A 15,065-nucleotide genomic window follows, 5' to 3' on the forward strand; every position below is an offset into this window, starting at 1 on the left:
AATTGTGTTTGATACCTATTGTTCGAGAGAGGGACTTATGACAGGTGCAGACAGTGTCATTGTGCAACAAACAACATTTACGAGTCTGTGTGGTCAGGTTAATGTTTGTACATTTTTTCACATGATCAAAATACAATCAAACTACAACCTCACAGGACATTGCCAGAACCGAACGTGTTAGCTTTTATATATATATATATAAAGTACCCCAAAAGTAATCTAAAAATAATCTGATTAAGTTACTAATCCAAAGGTATTGTATCGGATTTGTTACATATTATGCTATAAATAAGGTAATTAGTGTTTTGTAACATATAACATTTGTCAAGCATATATTAAAATTATATTTTAAATAAAGTAGTTTATAAAAGTACACTATATACTGAAATCAGACACATTCTGTAGAAAGTACATGTTCATAAAGTTAGAAATAAGTAGAAATAATCACTAAAGATAATAGAATAGAGAATATGAAAGCATGAAATCTATTTGGTGTCTGTTGAACCTTATTTTTCAATTGGTTTTAGCTGCTTATGCTTGGAAATATGTGGAGATGTATGACTTTATTAAATAAATTCATATCATACAATACCTATGTAAATAAATGACAATATATTTTCATGATTATAATATTGATAAAATAACAAACAATAATAAGTATCATCGTCATTATTATTTAAGTTTTGATTAATCACTTTAACAACGTCAGGAACCCAAGGGAAACTAATTAGGTTTTTATTTAAAATAAATATATACACTACCGGAAGTCCCTATTATTCCTAGCTCGTAGTTTGTATTTCCTTATGCCGGTTGGATTCTGTGAAAAATAAAACTACACCTCCCAGAATGCAACACGTCACAACACGAAACGGCAATGGACGTGGGACTGATAGACTGTCACTGTCACTTATCAGCTGTGGAGTTTTGTGAGGTATAATACTATTACTGCTACATATTTATGTTAAGAAATAGCGTGCGCAATGGGAGTAAACTGAAAGTTTGAAAGGTAAGTAGTAGTAATATATATATATATATATATATATATAGTAACGTACTGCAACAATGTGTATGTATGTAAGCCAATTGGAACGTGTCTGTATGTAATGTTCCTGGTGTTCAGGCAGACTTGTTATGTGATATTTCTGCAGAAAATCTTTATTTTATATTACTGAGTTGGATAAATATTATTAAACTTAAAGATGGAAAATTGACACATAATGATAAATGTTTATTTCGTTGTGTTCATGTAAAAACAACAGCCAGTTTCAGGTCAAATTTTACTATAAAACATCTTTCATTTGGAAAAATATTTGTTATTTATATTATGTTATTTAATATTATTACATTCAAAAAGCACATTCATTCTAAACAAATTAAGCAAAAAATAAGCATTTGGAGAGTCATGTAACTGCTGGTTCCCTAAAGCAACAAGCAAGTCAAGTCCCCAGTTGCAGTCTCTCTCATAGTCTGCAGTGAAACTGGCTCATTCGTTCTTGTCCTCCCCGTGAGTGATGATGTAGCTGACATTCTTGTAGTCGACGTTGCCGGCCACATCAGGGGGGAATGCAGTCCACAGGTTCTTAATTTCCTCTTCTGAGAAGCGGTCGCACTGGCTTTGCAGCATCTCCTGCAGGTACTCCTTCTTGATGGTGCCATTGGCATCCGGGTCCAGGGTCTTGAAGGCCGAGGTGATCACATCCTCTGGGTCGGCACCCTTCAGCTTCTCACCGAACATGGTCAGGAAAGAGGTGAAGTTTATGGGGCCATTGCACTCCTTCAGCATGGCATCCAGCTCTTCATTCCTAATGTTTAGGCAGCCCATGATGGCAAAGGTATCTCTCAGGTCTTCCTTGGTGATGAAGCCATCACGGTTCTGGTCGATGACTGTAAAGGCCTCTTTCAACTCCTGGATCTGGGTCTGATCAAAGATGGAGGTAACATTGCTTGAGGCTCCTGCCCGTCTCTTGGCTACCTTAGGTGCCATGGTGCTCTCTGTGCGGTGGGCTGTAGAGTTGGAGAGGTCTCACTGGGAAATTAGCAACAGCCTGACTGTCCAGCTTTGCTGCTGGGGTTTAAATATCTCACAGCTCATCTACATACAAGAGCTAAAGTTAGAGTTTTGTTCTTAGTGGGTCTTTCAGGCAGGCAACAGGGAGATGGAGTGTGAAAGGGTGGGACTTTCCAAAATAGATCTTCACTTTCTAGGGCAGGCTCATTTCACTTCCCTGGACATTTAAGGAGGAGAATGGAGGTGGAAGTCTTGTACAGCTGTCCCTTTGTGTCACTTTTGGGTCAACTCAAGCTAAAGCTTCATGTCCTTGGTTGGATCCCTATGTAATTCTTATTTCTACATTCTGCAGGACATAGAAGATGTGATCATGAGAGCAAAAGAGGTCAGTAGGATCAGGCTTATAAAATATCCTGGATTGGTATGCAGATATTTGATATTTGAAGAAAAAAAAAGTGGTAATTTTAAGTAAGGTACAAAATGCAGCATATACAGCTCTTGCAAACAGTCAAGGTCAAAGGTTAGCCTTTCCCATAAAAACAATGTGAGAACCTAAATAATAATAATCTGGTTTAGATATAGAATGATGCAATAATAGTTCTATTAAGAACTTTTAACAGACATTAAGTAAATCACTGCATGTTTGAAGCTCACTGTATCTCATGTTTTGTTTGTTTCAGGTGGGAATTAACTCTGTCATTTCAGTTACAGAAGAAGCCAATGATTTTGAAAGAGTAATCCATCTTAGTAAAAGGTAACAAAGACTGAGGAATATTAAGCTAAGTAGGTTGAATAGATCTGGATTGTTTACACTTACAGGAATTCAGCACGCTGTTTTCAACTCGGCTCCATCCTGGAACAGACCTAGTGTTTGAAGTCACCACTTAATCGATCCCAAATGGATAATAATAGTAAACGATAAGGATCAATTTATTTCCTTAATTACGGCAGCTAAAGATAACTATACAACAACAAAAACACTTTAAATACATTTTTGTTTTTTGTGAAAACATGACTGACCATGTAGGGGCTATGTTTAATTAATAACCAAATTCATTACATATTTGCATTAAAAGGGCACACTTTCATTAAAATAGATGGCAATAATTAACTTTTATAGACATTATCTTGTCATGGGAGGTCAGTACATGGGGATACTAACAATGTATTTTGTGTGCATTTGTTCTCTAACTTTGGCCAATTAAGCAATTATATCAGTCGTGCTCACTTATTATTACTGCCAATGTGTTACATATTTAGCAGTGAATTCAAATACCAGTTTTGTTCTAGAGGAGATGAAAATGGCAGTCACTCTAAAGTTTTTTTTCCCTGTCGTTCTTTTGATTCCCAAGAGGGTGATGGTAATATGAGGTATTTTGAGAAGCGAGGGAGCACTCTGATCCTGGGAGGTGAAGCACAGCTGGTTTCAGAGTGGGACTGAGGTCAATGAACAGCTTCAGGCCACCACCTGTCACACACTGCCCCCTCTCTCTTTCTCTGGAACTGTGGTTCATGTTCCCTAAAACTCCCCAATCTCTTACCAAATATGGACAACCTCTTTTCAAGGACATTTGCTTTAGTTTTGTGTTTGTTCCAAGGCTGTGACAGCCATGGGGAGAGGGTTGGAATGTGCAAACTTAGTTCTTTTATCCAAATGGACCCATCACTGCAAATGCTCCTGGCCTGTAAAGGGTCCCCATTTTCTAAATGCTAACCTGGCTATATGTAGACAGCTTCAACATGATTAAAGCCATTATAGTGGAAATCTGTAGAAACATTACTGGGCACGGTAAATAAAGAACAATTGATTGGATTTCTAAAATTTCTTGAGGGAAATGATTCTATATGTTAACGTACCTATACATGCCATTAAAAAACTTCTGAAAAACCTATAATAAGGAAATGTATTCCCTTTCTTTTTAATGCCTTGTTAAATTCCATAAACGTCTGTGTTATTGTGAATATTTCAGCTATCCGGGTGTTGTGGCTCCATGTTTGGGAATTCACCCAATTCAATGCTGGGGATCCCAGGAACAGCGCAGTGTGAGATTACAGGTAAAAGCAGACATAGATACCCGCTAGTGACTTTAGTATCAAAGAAGACCCATCTGAAGTATTGTTTTATAAAAGCTTACTGTATATATCATGGCAAAATTACAATAAAGTGTACGAAAGTGGAATAAACAACATGGAAATGCAAAGTACATTTAAGATAAAACATTGGGAAAACTGCCAAAAACTGTTATTAAACTTTGTTAAGGGCCTAAAATTCACTTCTGTCAAACCTAAAATGTAATTTATGTTAAAACTGATAAATTCTTGGTATTGAGTGTTTAAGTGCTGTTTCACCCAAAGAACATCAACTGTTTAGATGACATTAAATAATTATAATTAGACTAAATGCTGGTCTTTCAGGATCTGGATTCAGCCCTGCCTTTGTTTCAGAAGTACAGGGACGAAATAGTAGCAGTTGGTGAGGTAAATTATAGAGCACATTTTTCAGTAAGTGTACACTGACAGAGTTTACTTCCATGTTCCATAGCTGGAACATGTTTATGTTGTATGTTTGATTTTTGTTTTGTTTGAATATACTTATATACATTATTTTCACAACCAATGTACACATGCTAATTGAGTATGCCAAAAACTGGAGTCCTTGAATTAGACATTTTAAAATTTACATTCATTTTTTCCATACACTAAAATGTGTATAGTGTGGTGTGGAAAATAAAGCTCTCAATTACTTAATTTAACCATTTGCCTAAGCTTTTATACTTTTTACACCATTGGAAAGTTCAAGTTAAATAGTTAGATACTTGAATTCTTAAACATTTTGTGAGCTTAATAGAATGAGCTGGACATAATAAGCTCACTCCACAGAATATGTTTCTACTTATAGAATAACCTGAGAAATTATGGATTTTTGGTGGAGCCCTCCTTTAACAATTTAAAAGTCAGATGTTGCAAATTATTTCCATTAATGGTTCAATTCAGTAATTAAGAGCTTGGGAGGAACAAAAATCATCAGGATAGTGTGCCTATAGGCCTAGGGTTGAGAGCCACTGCCCTAAATTCTTCCTCTGTGCTTACAGATAGGCCTTGACTTTACACCTTGGTATGCCCCTCATGCAGAGCACCGAGATGAACAGGAGGCAGTATTCAGGCGGCAACTGGAAATATCCAAGGCTCTTGATTTGCCAGTGTAAGATTGTTTGCTAAGTTTGCAATTTTTTCCATTATGTTGACTTGTGGGAAGGTGGGTTCAAATGGGTGCAGTTAAGTGAACTGCCTGTTTACTTAGGGCTTAACTACTGTGGTTATATACTCTACCAGTCACAAACCTTAGCTAAATATTACCTACAATTATATCTGAGGTATTGTTTAAATTACAATAACAAATATAGCAGCATTGGTAAATGCAATTACAGTGACATTTACAATGCTACATGTACCTAGCATTTAACTACATCCATTAAATGTATATTCATTTTTGTGAAAGTTTTAAAGCAAGGACTGCCCCCCCAATATAGGAAGTGGATCAGTTATACAATGATATGGTGCAGACTGAAATACTAGAAATGATATTCCCTAGTGTGACATGAAAATAAAACATTTTACCTTTTTTTTGTTTGCTTGGATTGACAGTAATGTCCACTCCCGTTCAGCTGCCAAAGTCACTATTGCTGTTTTGAAGGAGGAAGGTATGGGACATTATCTATAGTCACAAAGAATACATTTGAGATCCTTTATGGAACAAAAACATATGCTGTAGAAATATGACCTCCAAAGCTATGGCTTTATATTGTATTACTTAAGTATCTAAAGTGAATATGTATTGAACAGTGCATTTTGACAGATTAAAAGATATAAATTATTCATGTTACTTATTTTTTTAACCCATTTATCATTCTATGTACACATCTTTTACTCCTTTGATTCTTGAATTTCCTCAGGTATTCAGCAAGCTCTGTTGCATAACTTTGCTGGAAAACCATCAGTTGCAATGGAGGGAGTGCAGGCAGGCTATTTCTTCTCCTTCCCCCCTGCTGTCAGTAGGAATGAGCAGGTTAGCATTTTTTTTTTAATGACTAATTCTTAACTTCTAAAGGGCATATCAATAATTTACCCTAAAAATACCATCAAATGTACTGATAACAGAGGAGGTGTACACATAAGTTTACAATTAAGTGTTTCAGCACATCCGTGTATTTTTGTTGACCTATGGGCTCACCAACTGATGCAATAGCTGGACTGTTGGAGGTATTCTGGTTGTCTGGTAGGAAAAACAACAGATGGTTTTGTCAATGCTTTTTAGAGAATGTGTGCCTCGTCTCAATTATCCTGAAGTAGCACTGACGTTGTAGCAGTTGGCTGAGTTGTGGTAATGTCGATTCAATATGGAAAATGGGGGGAAAGAGTTGGAGATTCTACATTCATTAATTAAATAATTGCTAGGTTGGTATACAGTGCCTGGCAAAATATATACAAAAACCTACAGCTGACGTGCAAACTTTGAAGGATGTTGTATTTAAGAGGAAATGAGTCATGAATGTACTTTTAGGATTTTCAAGGAATATAAACATGCAGTACATTTACTGTAAAACCCAGTATCTGTTTTTGCTCTGACACTTACAGATAATAAGACCTTTGCTACACTTATCTAATATGTTAAATACATATTTACACTGCTTCCTTAAATGTTCTGCGATGCAAATACTGGTTTCTTGCCTGTGGAATGGCTGTGTTTAATATATATTTTCAGGATTTTACTTTAGCTTTTTAACAGTCTCTAGACCAAATTATGTTAAAATAGAATGTATTTTCATATGACAGAAAACAAGTCCATGACTAAACCTTTCCTTTCCAGTTACTTTCAGCTCCAAATTACTGCAATGAAAATTAAACATTAAAAAGAGTTTTATTCAGTTGTACAAACCCTCTAGAAATAATATCACATTTAATTTGAATTAGAAAAGAAAGAAAGAACAAGATAATTCAATTGGTTTTCCATGTCACCTGACCTTAATGTAATTGACCAGTGGCTGTCCTCCTTTCTTAGTAAGTCAGATTGTGTCAGCCAAAAACCAGAACAGTAACAATGAGTGCCACTTTAAAGGGAAATAGGCACGCCAGGACCAGAAAATTAACAGGGGCTCAGGAGCAAAATGCCCTTAATTTCTTAAAATGACCTAAACAATGAAATTATAGGCCTACGATATTCTAATTTCTATCATGGTATTCTTGTATTCAATGCAAAGCTTTCAAAGCTTTGGACATTTTTCCAGGGGAGCCCCTGCCTTCAAAAGAGCAGCACTCTGTCTCAACTGAGTAATGTTAGATGTCCAGGCATAGGCGCCGACTACACTGGGGCTCAAGGGATCGGGCCCCGCCGAACATTAAGAAGGGGGGCTCAGCCCCCCATGGAATTTTGATGAGTGACTTAATCATTGAAGGAAGAAAATAAAACACAAAATGCAATTCCAATTAGATTGTCTTTCATACTGCATTAATTGCAATAGTTAGTTGCATTGATAAATTATCCCGCATAGAACTATATAGTGCGTTTTGTTGCACCGTCAGCCCCCTCCCACTCTTACCGGAGAAAACACCGTCAGACCCTCCCCTCTCTGCTGTTATCGGAGAAAACACTGCCTGCTAATTATGTTCTGGCCCACTGACGAACACTGGCCTAGAATGTAGCTATAAAATAAAAGCAGCGTTTTTTATATTATTGATCTGACAGTGGTCGTAGGGGGTTAGGGTTAGTAACTCAGCCCCCCAGGGACTTTTAAAACTTGCCGCCTATGTGTCCAGGTATGTAATTTCAAGAAGCCTTTTAAAGTCACTGAGAATAATCTTAACCTAATATTGTTGTCAGGTAGATCAGGTAGTATGTTTTTACCAATTACCAATTAAGGTGGGAGAACTCACCACCTTAATTGGTAATTGGTAAAAACATACTACCTGATCTACCTGACAACAATATTAGGTTAAGATTATTCTCAGTGACTTTAAAAGGCTTGGTAAATGTGAGAAATAGCTGCTTGTCATTTTGAAGAATAAAAAGTGCTTTATTATATGCAACCAGAAGTCTTGAAGGGCACACAACTCTAATGCATGCGCACAGCTGTTTGTTTATGTTGTTGTCCGTCATGCTTATTTCCATGAAGGGTCCATCTGAGGTTCATGGTAACCTAGAGCCAGCAGTGTCCAGGTGGTACACATCAGGACAGAGAGCCCAAAGGCCATCCATTAAGCTATATGGTCAGGTGGTATGGTTTTGATTGATGGAAAATGGAGGAAAATTAATTTGATCAATATCTGGAGTGACAATTTTTATATAGCAGCCTAACATTTGAATATTAATTTTAAATCCCTTATCTTACCTCAAATGAAAATGTCTTATCTTTATAATATTAATATAATATCATGTTCTTATCTTATTTACAAGTTACTGCTTTCATAAGCTACACAAACAAAATTAATCAAATAAAACCATATTGTGTAATGCAATTTGAGTGCCTTGTGCCTGTTTAGCAGCCTGGCTTTGTATGTTAAACAGTAAATGCACACTACAACTACATTTTCCAAAATTGCCCATAAAATGGTCAACAAACTTAATTCAGATTCCCCCAGGATTTTTTAATATTTCGTACCCTGATGCACACTAACCTGCATTATTATGGTAATAATAAACAATATATATATATATATATATATATATATATATATATATATATATATATATATATATATATATTATTATTATTTTTTAATTTATTTATTTATTTATTTATTTATTTTTCCTGCAAAAACATGGTGTATGTGGTGTATGTGAAAACACCAACATGAAATATAAACCTTAAAACCTTTGAAGCAAGAAAGCAATACCTTGTCAAGAAATGCAGTACAACTTTTATGGTATACAGTGCCTGGCGAAATGCATACAGGTTATATCACATATTAGGTGAACGTGCAGGGATAGGTGGCTGCCAGCAGGGGGGGATGGACCCTTAATGCGAGTAGTGTCAGTTTCACAGGATTGTTTTTAATTGTTTTGTTACAATTTAACCAGTATTAAAACACAACACAGATCGGCCACTCTAGTCAGTTACAATGGATCTTGGATCAAAACATTTTTAATTTTTAATTTTTTACTTTGGATCTTGGACCAAAACAGGGTTAATTGTTAAATTTAATGGAAATAAATGTTTTTTTTTTCCAATGTAAAGATATTTCTGTGTTTAATCCTTACGTGAGTATATATTATCGTGTAAAAGGTGCCTCTCACCCAAACTTGCATAAGATGGTATCTCAGCCAACCAACAATGGCTGATCCATATGGAACATTGTCTGTCTCTATCACTTTAGCGCGTTAAGCTGATTAAACAGATTCCCCTGGAACACATATGTCTTGAAACAGATTCACCTGCCTTGGGACCAGACAAACAGGTGAGTGTGCAGACGCAACATAAACAAACAGATGTGTTTTAGCATCAGCAAAGCATTTCTAGCATGTACAACAACACTGCATTAAGATCCTAAATACAAATAAAATGTGCACATAAAAGTATTTTGTACACAAACTGTAATTTGTTTGACATTTATACTTGCAGTAACTGTCCTTAAATCTGTCCAGTGTATAATAATGATTTTCATGCTTGGTAATAATTGCTAATAATAGAACTGAGACAGAACAAGGCAAAACAGTAATGGCAGATAACTTGACGGGTGTGGAGATCACAGAATGTTCTAGCAGATTGTCTGGATGTTCATCCTGAAAATGCTTAGAGGTCAAAAATGCTATACAAATATATTTTACAAATTAATGCTTTTATGGTAATAATATTAGAAAAAGTAGTGACATGTTACAATAATAGGATCCAATCTTTTTATTAATGTATGAATCACACAGGATATCATATCTATCATATCAATGCCTCATCAGAAATCTCATGATCACATGTAAAGGCCTGATTTAGTGCAAACCTAGTGCGTAACTCTATCCCTAACTATGACCCTAACCTTCATGTTATGCATGTGATTAACAGCTGCAATCAAATGAAGTGCAAGGTATTCATGCATTGTTCATTTGGTGTTCATACATCAATATATTAAGAATTGATGGCCATTATTATAAAGTGTGACCAAAAAAGACTGCGTTTTTATATTTATTATTTTATAGTATGTTAGAAATGAAGGCTGTTAATGATACGAAGGGTTAATCACATTGTAACTGAGACCAGTTGTGCTTACAAAATTAGGTAAATTGAAAAGATTCAATTGATAGAAAAATAAGTTTAATATGTTGTTTTTGAGTTTTTCATGTATTTTCTTTGAGAATCAACATAAAATAAATAATATATTATGAAAAGGACATATAAAATCCAATAATTTAAAGCATTCTGTGAACCTTAATTTAAAGTACTATTTATATCAATTTAAAAGTAGTTTCTTTGAGAAATGATTAAAAGAAAGACACACCGAATATGGGAAAAGGGAACGACACAGGCATAATCTGTGTAATGTGGCTTCTTTTCCCAATTTATATTAGATGAGTTGGACCGTAGTACGGTACTGCATTTTAATGGAAAACACAAATAGTCTCTTAGAAGTTTGTGTTTCAAAGGGTATTGATATATTTTCCTCTACTTAGCAGATAAACATTTCCCATGTCTATCTCAGCATCCATGCTCCACTGTTACAGCCAGGGTGCTGGAGTGACTGAATGTACTCTTAGTAATACATTAATTATCTCTTTCTGTTTACAGGCAAGAAATGAGCCACAGAACATTACTATTTCCTGTGAATACATTGCAAGGGTGAAAGGAATCACACCAAAGAAAGTTGCTGATGTCACGACACAGAATGCTCTCAGACTGTTCCCTAAGATCCACAGGACATTGAAACACTGAATTACCATGACCTGGGAGCCTTGATCACAATATTAGAAACCAATGCAAACATCTGAGTCAAGTTTAAATCATGTATGGACTTGTCTGTATAAATACAGCAGTAGACTCACATGATCAGTAAAAAACAAAACTTATTTTTGTCCTGATGTTTTATATGCAGTTAGTGGTTCTCCTTTACAAAAGTGTCACTTTTCCCAAATATTTTCCATCCTTGTGCAAATAGCAATAGAATTATGTAAACCTATATAGAAGGTTGTGTTTTTTAATGGTGGAGTTTCCATTTGTGTTTATTTACATGTTTAGTAAAATAGCTTGATAAAATCATGTTGGTAGCCACAATAACAGAGAAGCACGTGTATATCTCATCAGAATTATGTAAATAGAAATCATAGATATAAATAACTTTTTCTACTCATTTCAATCAACTAGAATCTCTAGGGTACATACAAGTTCCACAAAATGTGAAACAATGTAATTGGTAAAGATCTATAGTTTAAGGAACAATATTTATACAACTATATTAATCACATAGTAACATCATTTAAAAGGGTGTGGATATGTTTAGCTATAACTATGCCTCTTAACTGTGTTGTTTTAGAGTATAGAACACTTGACTAGAGAATCAAAAGCCAGGAATAATAAGTATTAATTATTTAAAAATAAGTTGTTGCCTTTCAGGTATTGAAATTGTAATTGAAAAGTTGGGAGATGGGTCAGACCCTGATCCTGCCCAAACCACACATAAATAAGGAAACCCTACTTTCCGAGCATTTGTGCTTCACACCCCTCCATCATCCAAACACCCCCTTTGCAGCAAACCCCCTGGCTGTTCCACACTGGGGGGTCCGGTGCCTCGTTTGAATGGCCAGGCCAATGTTCCCTCAGGCAAGCAAGTTTAAGCCTCATCTAAATACATTCTATCCAACAAAATCTTAGCTACTGAATTACATTTAGTTGAAGTGATGCAAGTAAGGCTTGGTGGAAACAGGAACTTTATTGAAGATCTGCTCACATTAGATGAGCCTTATCTGAAAGAGATGAAAACACAAACAAGTAAATTAAGCACAATGATTGATCCATAAAATATGAATGAGACCAAAACATTGTAAATAATACTTATATGAATGACTCATTTTGGGAATCACGTATTGTGTTCTGAAATGTATTACAAACATACTTATAAAATAACATGCAACATTTTTGGACAAGGGGAGTCAATTCATGGCATTTCAAGGGTTAACTGAGAATGTTAGAAGGTTCCTTTAAGATACATTATCCGCTACACCCTTAATTCAAACATATATAGCAAACGTTAATTAAATATGTACCAGAATGCATTACGTTTCTAGCCCGTCTTCTAGCTTTACTCACAAAAGTAATCAATAGGTTACATATTAACGTGTCCACAAGATGTGTGCTACCTTTCAAATCGTAAACTACAGAACATTGCAATAGTTTATGACGTTTTGATTTCTTACAGCTTTGGGCAAAGTGTCTCCTCTCGGGGGCGTTGGCATTGCCCTTCACCCATGAGCAGCGCTGTTCCGGGCCGGGCGCAGGCGGTGCATTGCGGTCAGGGGAGCTCTGCAGATGGCCAGGGAAATGCTTCCTCTGCGATCGCAGCCAGGACCCCTTGCTGCTCGCCTCCACACGACACCAGGTCTCCCTGTGCAGATTCAAATCGTAAAGTGACTTTTCTTGACCGTTGGACATTTTTCCTTCTTGTTTGAGTGCTCTGTGTCAACAGTGGCCCGCACAGCCGTGTGCACCAGTGATGAAGCCGTTTAACCAGAGGAACTTGGCTGTTGCCATGGGATTTGAAACCTGACTCCGTGTGCGTCCATAGCAGCTAAAGAATCCTGAAATAGAATGAAAGGACAAGAGTGGACGATATTTTTTGTGTTTGTTTGTTTTGCTAATCCCTATAATATTGCATGTGTGCTGAATCTACTTAAGGTTATAAGATAACCCCCTATTCAGGTAATAACTAGTAATATTAATGTATGTAAAAACTTTTTGTATTATATTTTGGCTTTTGAAAACCACCCACTGTTTGACTAATCAAACTAATTCAAATTAAGAAATGACTTCCCATAGAATCATTATACACTGTAATCTGTCATGCGTCTATAAAATCACACTCCACCACACCACTTAAGTTGCATAAAACAACCTAATTACTTATCTTAAGTTATTCACTTAAGGACATTTTCCCTTTAATAAAGGGGATGATTTAAGAGTGTGGCATAAACCGTAGTTAAGTATTGCCCTTAGGTTAGGGAAATGCCTTATGCCTATTGGTCTTGCTATTCAACTTTGTCTTTAGAAGAAGGAATGTAAAAGATTACTGAGCGCCGCGGACCGGTTACCATAGCAACGGGGCAACGCCTCGGATAATTGTTCTATGGAACGTTACTCTAGACCAGGGTTTCTCAAACCGGTCCTGGGGGACCCCCTACCCTGCTGGTTTTTGTTCCAACCGAGCTCTCAATTACTTAATTGAACCTAAATCAGAGCCTTTTAATATGTTTTAATAGTAGGGGTTAAGTATAAAATTGTATAAGGAAATTATTAAGGAGCCAACTTTTTATCAGTTACACAATTTAAAGAGTCAAATGTAATCAAATTACTTAAATGAAGGGTTCAATTAAGCAACTGAGAGCTCGGTTGGAACAAAAACCAGCAGGACAGGTGGTACTCCAGGACAGGTTTGAGAACCACTGCTCTAGACTCTAGAACATGGCAAAGAGAGTAAACTCCAACTGGTCTGAAGGAGAGAAAAATAATTGTTTATTCGATGGGGAGCCTGACCTGGACGTTTCCTCAAACAGTCTCAATATTTCTAAGTTACATTTGGTATTTTATGAGTTGTGTACAAGACAGAAAAGACAGTTAATTCCTTCTTGACTGGTGCAAACAAGCTTACTAAGCAAATTGTAACTAATTGTTAAGAGATTAAATTACTTACTACATAGACTTTATGAATGAATAACCTTGTGGTCAAGGATGCTAACAGTGAGTTTTGTTAAACAACAGAATGCAGGGCAACAACAGAATGTAGAGCCTTAGAGATAAGATTTGATTTGAAATGATAGAAAGAATTTATACTGTTGAGAAAGGCTTGCCAGGTCCAAAGAGTAACAGAGAAACACAATCAGCAAATTTTGTGAAATTTAGTTCTTCAGCAGTTTTTGACCACTGGCCTGCAGTTGGCTGGATGTCCTTTGGGTGATGGACTATCCTTGATACACACTGGAAACTGTTGAGCATGAAAAACTCAGCAACATTGCAAACTGTGCAAACTGTTCAATGGCACTTAAATCTGTTTTCTTGCCCATTCAACATGTGAATGGCACACATACACAATCCATCTGTCGGTTGTGTGAAGGCTTTAAAATCCTTTTTTAACCATTTCCTCCCCTTCATCTACACTGATTGAAATGGATTTAACAGGTTACATCAATAAGGGATCATAGCTTTTACCTGGATTCAACTCATCAGTCTGTTTCATGAAAAGATTTTTTGAGCACTCAGTGTAGATTAAACTATAACGAATTGTGGAAGCACAAATCTTCACCTTTGTTTAGGTTGAAGTCGGTAAAAATGTTTTTTATTACAAGCAATTGTAGAGAGAGAAATCAAAAAGCAGTCTGGCAGAGATTCCCCTGACAGTTCAAGATCTCTCTGTATGTTATATACAGTAACAAACAAAAGCAGAATTCAAAACACATTTCTTATCACTGTGAGAACTAACATTGCCGAAGGACACTTTTACTGGAACTGTACAATAAGCAGATACATTTCCTTAACACATCTCACTTCCTTCTCCATCCCTCCCCTGCTCGTCTGTACAGTCTTATCTTGACTATAACATTAGAGGCCTATTTACATTGCTTCAGCAATATACAAATATAAGCAACAATTACTATGGCTGTGTATGGCAGTGAATCAACAAATATATGGACTAATGCTTATTTATTATTTTATTATTGTATTTTAAATATTCAGTATGGCCACCAAATAATTTGACCAGTCAACTTCAGCTCTTGATTCCACCAAACTCTAGTACATTAGATGTAATGAGAATGACATATACTATAGTATACGAAGCATACCATTCAGAAAGTACACAGCAAAAAAGA

At 36.0% G+C, this 15,065-nt stretch overlaps 3 protein-coding genes across 4 annotated transcripts; 1 reads left to right on the forward strand and 2 right to left on the reverse strand.

Annotated features, from left to right (window-relative positions):
• The first annotated feature begins 861 nt into the window (after positions 1-861).
• LOC136749781 (putative deoxyribonuclease tatdn3) lies at positions 862-11,057 on the forward strand. Of its 2 annotated transcripts, none has more exons than XM_066704356.1 (10): positions 862-931; positions 2,361-2,393; positions 2,689-2,762; positions 3,979-4,063; positions 4,424-4,510; positions 5,101-5,210; positions 5,654-5,709; positions 5,962-6,074; positions 9,380-9,460; positions 10,780-11,057. In XM_066704356.1, the coding sequence occupies exons 1-10, from the start codon at positions 875-877 to the stop codon at positions 10,921-10,923; spliced, it is 840 nt and encodes a 279-aa protein (XP_066560453.1). In that variant the 5' UTR covers positions 862-874; the 3' UTR covers positions 10,924-11,057. The 2 variants fall into 2 exon arrangements, with proteins under 2 accessions (XP_066560453.1, XP_066560539.1); XM_066704442.1 differs by having other exon boundaries at positions 4,424-4,486.
• Positions 1,208-2,254, reverse strand: LOC136749899 (myosin regulatory light chain 11). Its single transcript, XM_066704568.1, has one exon. It carries the CDS (start codon positions 1,982-1,984, stop codon positions 1,484-1,486), a length of 501 nt encoding a protein of 166 aa, XP_066560665.1. The 5' UTR covers positions 1,985-2,254; the 3' UTR covers positions 1,208-1,483.
• Positions 11,058-11,898: 841 nt separating the features above from the next.
• spata45 (spermatogenesis associated 45) lies at positions 11,899-12,772 on the reverse strand. Its single transcript, XM_066704692.1, has 2 exons — positions 12,402-12,772; positions 11,899-11,951 (listed from the first exon to the last, which is right to left on the reverse strand). The coding sequence occupies exons 1-2, from the start codon at positions 12,634-12,636 to the stop codon at positions 11,932-11,934; spliced, it is 255 nt and encodes an 84-aa protein (XP_066560789.1). The 5' UTR covers positions 12,637-12,772; the 3' UTR covers positions 11,899-11,931.
• Between the last annotated feature and the right edge of the window lie 2,293 nt (positions 12,773-15,065).

The sequence above is a fragment of the Amia ocellicauda genome, chromosome 1 (genome assembly GCF_036373705.1).
Source record: "Amia ocellicauda isolate fAmiCal2 chromosome 1, fAmiCal2.hap1, whole genome shotgun sequence".
Classification (NCBI taxonomy): Eukaryota; Metazoa; Chordata; class Actinopteri; order Amiiformes; family Amiidae; genus Amia; species Amia ocellicauda.

Coding starts and splice junctions, on each gene's coding strand:
- spata45 (XM_066704692.1), bottom strand. CDS start 12,636: ATGTCCAACGGTCAAGAAAAGTCACTTTACGATTTGAATCTGCACAGG. Junction 11,952..12,401: donor GAGACACTTTGCCCAAAGCT/GTAAGAAATCAA, acceptor CATCTCTTTCAG/ATAAGGCTCATCTAATGTGA.
- LOC136749781 (XM_066704356.1), top strand. CDS start 875: ATGGACGTGGGACTGATAGACTGTCACTGTCACTTATCAGCTGTGGAG. Junction 2,394..2,688: donor TGATCATGAGAGCAAAAGAG/GTCAGTAGGATC, acceptor TGTTTGTTTCAG/GTGGGAATTAACTCTGTCAT. Junction 4,064..4,423: donor AGCGCAGTGTGAGATTACAG/GTAAAAGCAGAC, acceptor CTGGTCTTTCAG/GATCTGGATTCAGCCCTGCC.
- LOC136749899 (XM_066704568.1), bottom strand. CDS start 1,984: ATGGCACCTAAGGTAGCCAAGAGACGGGCAGGAGCCTCAAGCAATGTT.